Here is a 10,199-nt window from a genome sequence, read left to right as displayed (position 1 = left end):
CACCAGGGAAGTCCATTATATTTTAAAAAATAAATACAAATGTTTTTTCTATAATCAAATGGTGTATGTTTGTTTAATAGTACAAGTGTAAAAATGCAAGTAAGAAAAAACGGAAAAACTCATAATTCCGGACCTGGAGATAACATCTTGAAATACATCATTTCAGGTGTTTCTCATTGTGGGGTGTGTGTGTGTGTGTGTGTGTGTGTGTGTGTGAGAGAGAGAGAGAGAGAGAGAGAGAGAGACTACATGCATATTTATACATATATGTATGTACTTGCTTTTCCAATAAAAATAGGTATCACGTTACACAATATTCGGTGACCTCCTGTTTCCTTAATTTCCTCATAAATATTTTCCACATGAATAAATTTTCATCTGCAAACACGGTCCTTAAGAACTCCATAGTATTCCGTTTTGTGGATACTGCATAACCTAACCCCCATCTCCTACTTGCGGTATGTAAGTGCATTCCAATTTCTTCTTTCATAAACAGCCTCCCTGCATGCTTGCAAAGATTTGAAGATGATTTGCCAATTGCCTTCTGAAAAGTTCTGGCTGCTTCTGGAGGCATTTGAGGCAAAATAGTCTGAATGCTTTCCCATCACGCGAGCCTGCCTGCTATCTCCCCAGATAGCAAAACTGTAGTTTTCAGAACTTCTAAGACTTGTCTTATCCTGCCCGTTAGTCATGCCTCCGAACTGGGACTCTGTTCCAGAAATCCCTACACCCTCTCCCTCCCCTCGCCTTATTCCTGCCCCTCCCCATGCGCCCGCCCCCTCCCCCCCGCGCTTTCCCGCTCGGCGTCCTGGCCTATGGCAAACGCCAAGAATTAATTAGGGGCGGGGATCAAGGAGCGGCTGTCAGGAGGTCGCCATATTTCTGTACGGCCCCGCTGCCGGCTCGGCAGTCTGCGGGTTGGGAGAGGTGCTGACAGGGCGGGGCCACTGCGCGGCTCTGCCGGCCTCACCCCTCCCGCCCCGGACAGGTGGCTGTAGCGCGCCCCGCCCCCGCCAGCTGCGGGTGGGAGCAAGTGAGAGCCAGTCCCGGACGGCCGGGCGAGTAGTCCGGCAGCGGCAAAAGAGTATCCTGGCGGCCAAAAAAATGCTCCTGTACCGAGGGGCCCCCGCGGGCCCTGGCGCGCCGGGTAGCGCGCTGGCCAGGCCGGGCAGCGGCCCGCAGGCCTTTGGGATCCGCTTGAGCACGGTAGGTCGGGGGCCCGAGGGGGCGGACGCGCGCGCGCGGGCCCCGGGGCTGCGGGGGGCGCGCGGGGAGGGCCCGGCGGGCCGAGGCCTCACTCGGGACGGGACCTTCTCTCGCCCCCAGATGAGCCCTCGCTACCTACAGAGCAACTCCAGCAGCCACACGCGACCCTTCAGTGCCATCGCGGAGCTGCTAGGTGAGTGGCGAGGGCGGGCCTGGCCGCGATCGCCCGAGGCAGAGGTGCCAACGTGGTGCCGGGGACGCGAGAGGAATGTGCAGAGCCGCGCGGGGAGGGCCGGGGCAGGGGTGGGGGCGTCGGGACCGGTCTCGGCTTCGCAGGCGGCGGAGGGGGTCGGCTCCGTCGCCAGGGACGAAGTTCCGCAGATAAAGCTGAGGAAACAAGATGTGACCCAAGAGTTAGTCCCGTGTGGTTTTTCTCTCTGGCCCGTGACGTTCCAGGCGCTTTAGGGTAGCTTAGTTAATAATCAAAAGGAGATGCACACAAATTTCGGGCCCCGAGGCAGCTGGGCTCCACGGGGGCCAGCGACACACGGAGGGCGCCAGGCTAGCAAAGGGGCATGAAGAAAAGTCTGGAAAACGGAGTTCTTTAACTTTTGGGACCAGAGAGTCTGGGAATGATGGGACATCTCTTAAGAGATGACACGAGTGCATTTGGCTCCCTGCGACTGTGGAGCGCTGGGTCCGCGATCCAAGAGCGCCCTCGCACCGCTGGAATGAATAACTGAGCACTTAACCTCTCGCTCCACCGATGTTTGCTTTTAAAGCGTTTTCAGTTGATCCCTTGAAGCCAAGTACACCAGCTTTTGCAGTAGTGTGCTAAATACTGTGTGGAAAGCAAAGAAGAAAAACATTCCTGGACAAAATGGCAGAAGCATACCGAGCACATTGCAAATGTTTCAAAAATTATGGCAAGGTGTTTCTGGGGCAAAGTAGCACAGAACAGAATCTTGAAAATGGTTTCAAAGCTCCCCCAAATGAGCCCCAGGCTCCACTTAAGCAATCGCTGTGGCCCTGCAGTGTGAATTGTCTTGAGCGAGAAGTCAGTGGGCAGCAGGAGAGATACTTGCAAGGGTGATGGGGAACTAGGGTGATTATTTTCACAGTAACACAGAATGCTTACAATATGTATGACTGTTCGTTAGAAGGTGAAGGAGAAAAACTGACATTGCCCCGTTTTGAATCCTAGAGAACAGGGACTGTATTTTTAAGATTTTGCACCATGCCTTGAGGGTAATTCACAGTGGAGTGAGATCTAGGTGCATGTGATTTACAAAAGAGAAAAAGAGGGGAAAGCCACCAATTTACTTAGTGAGAAATGAGAGACAGAAGCTTGTTCCCTCACAGTAGCACTGTGCAGAACCATGTATACCTATGCTGTGCTGTGTACTGAACTTTATGGGTGATTTTTAAAGTGTTTCATTTGTAGTTTTGAATATATATGATTTTTGCCTTAAGCATTAACTAAAAGAACCTAATTCCTGTCTAAGCTGACCCATACAAGTGCAAGTATACAGGTGTATTATATACATACACACACATGCCTGCACACATAGATACCAACACAAATTAAAACCAATCACAACTATCTGTCATATTAATAATAGAGAAAAGGGAGAGCAAAGTGTTAACTAGTAATCTGAAGCTTTCACTTTAGATTTTCCTTCAGTAGTTTTCTTCTCCACTTATGCATTAATTTTCTGGTGAACCATTCATTTGATAAATATTTATTGAGCATTCACTGTGGTAGATACAAAAATGAATACAGCATAGGTTCATCTTCTAGTAGGGGAGAGAAAACATGTACAGAGGTTTATTCTTTGTATAACTGCAAAACAGAAAGTGATATATCGGCAAAGATGGACACATTGGGTACGGTGGGAGTCCAAAGGAAGGAGGGGTGACATCCAGCTTACCAGGAAAAGGAGAGTTAGGAAAGGCTTTGGAGAGGTGACATTTGAGCTGAGATTTGAAGGATTGGGACATGTGGGCATGGGTGTGGGGAGGGAGGGCATTCCAAGCAAAAGGAACAACTGCATCCACAAAGTCATGAAGAATACTGAGTAGCTGAGTTTAATTGGAACATGGATGTCATGAAGAGTTGAAACTATAGGTCCTTAGAGAGTTTACATGGAGCTTTCACAAATATATTTTTAACTGTACCTTTTGGGGTAAATAGCAGCAGCATCACCATTGTCATCATTATTCTCATCTTGTAGATAAGGATACATAGGCTCAGATAATTTAGTTGACTTTTCCATGATGGTGTGTTTATTAAGTGGCAGACCCAGGACTTAAATGCAGGTCTTTTTACCCCTGAGTACTAAGTAGGAAATGAGGTTAGAATGGTGAGCTGTGACCAAAATGAGACCGAGAGGCTCGGGTACTTGGGCTTTTAATCTGAAGTTTTCTGATCAAGGGAATATTGTGGTCAGAGCTGTGCTTAGGGAAAGTTAATCTTGCAACATTGTATAAGATGAATGGGAGCAAAGAGGGACAAGGCTTTGAAGGACTAGGTAGGAGGTTACCACAACAATGCAGATGAGAGGGAACAGACTGTAAACTAAGAAAGTGACAATGGAAATAGAAAATATGAAGATGTAAGAGAGACTAGGGGTGTATAGTGTAAGAAAGAGAGAGGGACAAAAAATGACTTTCATATTTCAAACTTGTCATTTGAATACTGACACTGTGTGTGTGTTTGTGTGTATGAGAGAGAGGAGAGAGGAAGAATAAGCTTGTGTCAGAAGATGATGACCTTAATTTTAGATGAGAGCAGTTTTAGATACTTCCTGGATGTCTGGGAGGGCCACAGCTTGGCCCTGACAACCTTGCAGGAATTGTCATAGGCCATTCACCTGGAACAGGAGGGGATGGGTGGAAGAGCTATATCAAAACCAGCTATCTCCCACTCGCCATCCTGTCTCTCCAGGGATGCTGTCATGGGACACTTTCTCATTGCCTCCCAGGTTAGAATGAGCTGTGAAGGTTCAGTTATGATTTTTTTTAGACCACGGGTCAGTCACATGGTTAGGGGATAACATAAAGTCCCTGAGACTTGGTTTCTCATGCTGTTACCTACATGGTGGCTGAGGGGAGTTAGAGTCCTCCCACTGAGGGTACCATGGGCTAGGTTAAGAGATTACTTGGGATCTGAGAGCACAGGAGACTGTGTGAGCCAAGTGAGGGGATAAGGACATCCCAGGATTTGGTAGTGTAGCTCTCACCTAAGTGGTGGGCCAAGGGAGTTGAATAGGAGTTCTCTCTACCCTGCCTGGTCATAGGCCAGGTGGGCTGGGCCATGGGAGAAGATAGATTCCGTAAGATTTGATAGCATGTGCTATGTGTTGATAACATTTGAAAGGTTAAACAGAAATTGAAACCAGCTGCCAGATTGGTGCCTTTTTTATAAGTTCATCTATTGAGGCCAACCTGTTATTAAAACTTCATTTGTTGAGGCCAAGTGGAAGGCTACTTAAAACCAAAAATAAGTGCAAAGCTGTGCTTACTGCTGCTGGTCTGTCTGCTTATCTCTTTTCCCCTGCTGCCCCAGTTGACCCTGGCCTCTGCTGTGCCCTCTCCCCCTTGTATTCTACCCACTTCCAGCCAAGGAGATAAAATTTCTAGCTGCTCCTGGTTGTTACCTTAAAACTGTTTGTAGGTTTCTGTTTTAAAAAAGCACCTAGTAAAGTTTGGGCGAAATTGACAATAAAACCGGGGGCTGGGGGGGCAGGGAGTGATTTTTGTGAGAGGCTTGCAAGCTGGTTCATTGACTATATGGTTATATAAATGCAGAATTGGAATTGATATGCATTATATGTTTGAATTGTAAATGTTCATTAAGTGTTAGGGGAAAAAAATCCCTCTATGTCCCAAGTTTTCAAAGTAGAAATGATGTCCTGTTGGTTGACAAGTTAAGGGCATCAGTCTCAATGGCCTTGACTGCCAGTAGCCGTGATTGATAGGTTCTAAAACAATTCAAGGCCTACTTGCCAAGTAGTTTTTTGAAACAATGTAGGTGCCTTCACAATCCTGAATCCTGTCAGTTAAAGAAAAAAACCTGCTGCCTTTTATTACAAAGTAAAACACTGTCTTTCTGATAAAGGCACTATTGCATGTCAGACTTAACAATTCCTGCCAAAAGTTGGTCCACTTGATTTATCACATGACACAAGGCTTGGCCCCACGTAGTCCTTAAAGATTGACTCTATCAGACCTTTGAATCCCCTTCTGGGGCTATCCGTGATGCCCTAATGCTGTTAAGACTTTCTGGGTTACAGTCAGTGACAGTTTTATCAGTAATTCTGGCAACACCATTGTGGCCCTTGAAATTAATCTGTCTTGTTTTGTTTGATGGACATTCCACACATTTAAGTGGTTGTAACTGATACTGTTAATTGTGTTACAAAAACTGGTATTTTGAATATGTGCAACACTTCTCTTGCTAAGTGATGTTCCCCACAAAGAACTGCCATGATTTGAACATTGGTAGTGGGATGAATATACAACCAGAACCCCACCCAGATCTCCCAGCCCAGCCACATGGTATCAGTAAATCAATGTAGGATCCCAGGGAAAGGGGAGTGGGTGGGAGGGAAGGCCTTTGTCTTGTTTAAAGAGCCAGTAAAGGCAGGAGTGCTTGAGGCACCAGTCCAACAGATTGCACAAACTGCCCTCCCACTCCAGCCAGTGAGCCCTAATGAGACTTTTGTACCACGTGTGTCGATGACTGGCAATTATGTAAACTGGCACCTGTGGCAAAAAGATGTGACTATTTAGCTAATGTCATCCCCTGGGGTTGCAGACATGGCACATATATTAGAATATGGCTATATTTGATGTCTTTGGATTCTTGGATAAATAACCCATTGTGAAGACCTAACCCAGAAAGAATTGTAAAACTTTCTATATATTTTTCCCTACTTTAATTCTATGTTCTCCATTTAATGAGAATTAGACAGTCTCACCTTCAAGACTATTACAGAATACCTAAGCAGACTCACTCTTCTAAGCATGCTTGTTACATCGTTTGGATCTAGGCAGGCAGTTAGTGTTTTGGTTTTAACCTCTTTCAGTGCCTCTCATACTATAAATGGGGATGGTGATAATATCTGTGTTCTTTAATGGAGGAGGTGATATAAAAGAAAAGTAAAAAATAAAATCTTCGCAATAAACTCTAATGTGTGTGGTGTGTATCTATTTGTAACAAAGTTGCAGATTCAACTCTTCTCCATAACCACCCTTTACTGTATATGTCTGTGAGCAGTAAAGTGGCTAAAAGATAAGAAGTTAATAAGACAAAAATGGAGCAAAATGCTTTGTATATGGAGGACTTACTTTTCCCATAATCCGTGAAGTTTGAAGAGAAAAAGGCAGATTGCACATCAGTCATTATATGAAATCTAGAAATCAGCTTCATAAACCCATCTGCTGTCAAACCTTTCTTCCCCCATACCATTAATGCTCCCTGCTCACCTTCTGGGACATTCACATGAAGGGAATAAATGACAGTTTCTATGTCTTAGGGGCACTGAACTAGAGATTTTAATAGAATATTAGAAAAAGAGATCTAATATCACAGATTTCTACCTTTTGCAGATAATGCTGTAGATCCAGATGTATCCGCCAGGACGGTCTTTATAGATGTTGAAGAGGTCAAGAATAAAACTTGTTTGACCTTTACTGATGATGGATGTGGGATGACACCTCATAAACTACACCGAATGCTCAGGTAAAGATACCTTCATTCTTTTTCTCTTGTCTTGAGCTCATGAACTCTATTTAAGGCTTAATAATTTTCTTTTAATATTTTCCTTCCTTTTAATTCATTCAACAAATGTTTATTGAGCAGCTGTTATGTGCCGGGACACAGGACACTCTTCCTGACCTCATGGGACTGGAGTCTAGAGTCTAGACTAGAGTCTAGCTGGCAATTCAGACAAGTCAAGTATTAATCATAACAAAAAATCATAGGTATGATGATAGAAAAGTATAGGATGCAATGAGATAACTCATCAGGGGAGCCCTATCTGATCCAGAAGGTCAGGCAAAGCCTCTTAGATGAGATGATGTTTAGGCTGAGATCTAAGGGGTGATTAGTAGAATTTAATGAGGTAAAGGTACAAGGGGGCAAGGGTGAGAGTCCAGGCAAAAAGAACAGCAAGGTTAAAGACCTGGAGGTCTTCATTGATCTGAGACCTTCTCCAATTTGTATTAACTTAAATTCACTCTTAGAGCGAATATTGGCATTACTCTTAGAGTATTGGCATTGTAACAGTTTATAGATTAGAACCATGGACATTCCCAGGTATAATCAAGCCCCACAAAAGATACAGAAGACGTCATACACATAATCTTTGAAAGTTTTGCAGAAGAATTACAGTCAGGAAATTCTCTTTTCTAACTGCTGAAGCTGGTAATATAGATTTCTGTTGCCAGTGTCAATTCATTTAATTACTTTAAAAGGTTTGTAATTAAGAATGTAAGTTTGTACTTTATTATCTTCATATATCACTCAGTGAAAGATGAGTGCTTCCTTAACTCTTTCCTTCTTGCTTCCTTTTTGAGCAAATGAGGTTTATTACTCTCCATGTGTGGAGAAGGCAATGGCACCCCACTCCAGTGCCCTTGCCTGGAAAATCCCATGGTCGGAGGAGCCTGGTAGGCTGCAGTCCATGGGGTCGCTGAGGGTCGGACACGACTGAGTGACTTCACTTTCACTTTTCCCTTTCATGCATTGGAGAAGGAAATGGCAACCCACTCCAGTGTTCTTGCCTGGAGAATCTCAGGGACAGGGGAGCCCGGTGGGCTGCCGTCTATGGGGTCGCACAGAGTCGGACAGGACTGAAGCGACTTAGCAGCAGCAGTAGCAGCACTCTCCATCTGGCTTCCTGCACTAGTGTGTGAAGCATGAGTACCAGTGGAGGAGGGAAAGGGCTCTGAACTATAAAAATGGAAGAGATTTATTTGGTTATAGTTCTCTTTGAAGGTATTCTAATTCTCTAACCCTGTTTCTAGGGAAATCTTTTTGAGTCATCAAACAAGTGAAATTTGGGCATAACCAATTATAAAGTTGGTTATATTTTACCAGTCAGCAATCTGTGTACCATATGTCTCAGATCCTCATAATTAAAAGAATATCTGGGGAAAGCTTCTAGAAGTGAAATAAGAACGTGGCCAGTATGTTGGTGAAGGTATGGAGTTGGCCCTATTTTTGAACTTACAGCCTCACTTTTATCACCTAAAGTTAATATTTTATATTATGAAAAATAGGATTTTAGGTGGGGTGGAACCAAAATATTTATGTCTAAATCTGTATGTACTAGTTTTGTTCCTAAAATCACTTATCTTCTTATTGATTCCTTCCCACCACACGTTATCCTAGTGATATGGGTGTCAAATAGTGGGCACAATGAATCTTACCACCTTCTATTTTATTTGTGGAACTAGATATGTGAGAGTTGGTGCTTACAATTATAAGGCAGGAAGAAGGGAAGAGGATGGCTTCAAAATAATTGCAACAGTAATTGCAACAACTTTTGTTCTGGGCTTCCCTGGTGGCTCAGATGGTAAAGAATCTGTCTGCAATGCAGGACACCTGAGTTCAATCCCTGATTAGGGAGATCCCTTGGATAAGGTAATGGCAACCCATTCCAGTATTCTTGCCTAGAGAATGACATGGACAGAGGAGCCTGGCGGGCTACAGTCCATGGGGTCGCAAAGAGTCAGACACAACTTAGTGACTAACACTGTCTCTTTTGTTCTAGATTCTTTCACCAAATTTTTACTGAACACCTACCTATGTGAGAGTCACTGGAGATAAAGGGGTGAACCAGACAGACATGATCCTTGTTGTCAAGGGGCTGGCAGTTTAGTGAAAAAGATACAAAATAATTGACTAGTAGTACAACTACATAGGTTATTCTACTAGTGGTTTAAGTGCTGTGAAGGAAAAGTAGTTTCTATGAGAGTATATAGCAGAGGGATCTAATCTAGTCTATGGAATCAAAAAAGATGACCATGTAGAAATGACATTTGAGTTCAGATATAAAGGATGAATATCATTCATTCAAAATTTTGCTTCCTTCACAAGGAACAAAACAGGCAGAAACTACAGTAACCATAGGATTTTTTTGACATTATCATGCCAAATATGTTTCCCACTAATTTGAGCTGGGCAGTTGTTCCTCATATTTAAAAATTAATTTTAGAGAATTTAAAAAATTTGTATTGAAATGTAGTTGGTTTATAACGTGTTAATTTCTGCTGTACAGCAACCTGGCTCAGTTATACATACATATATACATATATATATATATATGTATGTATGTGATAAACCATGATGGTTTATCACAGGATATTGAATATAATTCCCTGTGCTATACAATAGGACTTGTTCATCCATTCTATGTATATCAGTTTGCATCTGCTGATCCCCAAATCCCAATACCTCCCTCCTCCTCTCCTTGGCAACCACAAGTCTGTTTAATTTTAGAGAATTTAAAAAATGAGTCCTGCCTAATTGATATCTATAGGACATTTCATCCCAAAACAATGAATTTCACCTTTTTCTCAAGCGCACATGGAACCTTCTCCAGGATAGATCACATCCTGGGCCATAAAGCTAGCCTTGGTAAATTCAAAAAAATAGAAATCATTCCAAGCATTTTTTCTGACCACAATGCAGTAAGATTAGATCTCAATTACAGGAGAAAAACTATTAAAAATTCCAACATATGGAGGCTGAACAACACGCTGCTGAATAACCAACAAATCACAGAAGAAATCAAAAAAGAAATCAAAATTTGCATAGAAACGAATGAAAATGAAAACACAACAACCCAAAACCTGTGGGACACGGTAAAAGCAGTCCTAAGGGGAAAGTTCATAGCAATACAGGCATACCTCAAGAAACAAGAAAAATAGTCAAATAAATAACCTAACTCTACACCTAAAGCAACTAGAAAAGGAAGAAATGA

The 10,199-nt window shown here is 43.2% G+C and overlaps 1 protein-coding gene across 3 annotated transcripts in view; it reads left to right on the top strand.

The window, feature by feature from the left end:
- The first annotated feature begins 891 nt into the window (after positions 1–891).
- MORC4 (MORC family CW-type zinc finger 4) overlaps positions 892–10,199 on the top strand; it is a 69,199-nt gene continuing 59,891 nt past the window's right edge. For 2 of the 3 annotated variants that reach the window (XM_061409352.1, XM_061409353.1), the window contains exons 1-3: positions 892–1,206; positions 1,327–1,399; positions 6,820–6,952. In XM_061409352.1, coding sequence (XP_061265336.1) covers positions 1,105–1,206; positions 1,327–1,399; positions 6,820–6,952 — 308 coding nt within the window. In that variant the 5' untranslated portion in view covers positions 892–1,104. The remainder of the gene's footprint in view (positions 1,207–1,326; positions 1,400–6,819; positions 6,953–10,199) is intronic. The other variant, XM_061409354.1, reaches the window with a different exon arrangement.

The sequence above is a fragment of the Bos javanicus genome, chromosome X (assembly GCF_032452875.1).
Source record: "Bos javanicus breed banteng chromosome X, ARS-OSU_banteng_1.0, whole genome shotgun sequence".
In the NCBI taxonomy this organism is placed as follows: Eukaryota; Metazoa; Chordata; class Mammalia; order Artiodactyla; family Bovidae; genus Bos; species Bos javanicus.
The sequence above is the reverse complement of the archived record's forward strand: the minus strand, read 5'-3'. Positions and strand labels throughout refer to the sequence as shown.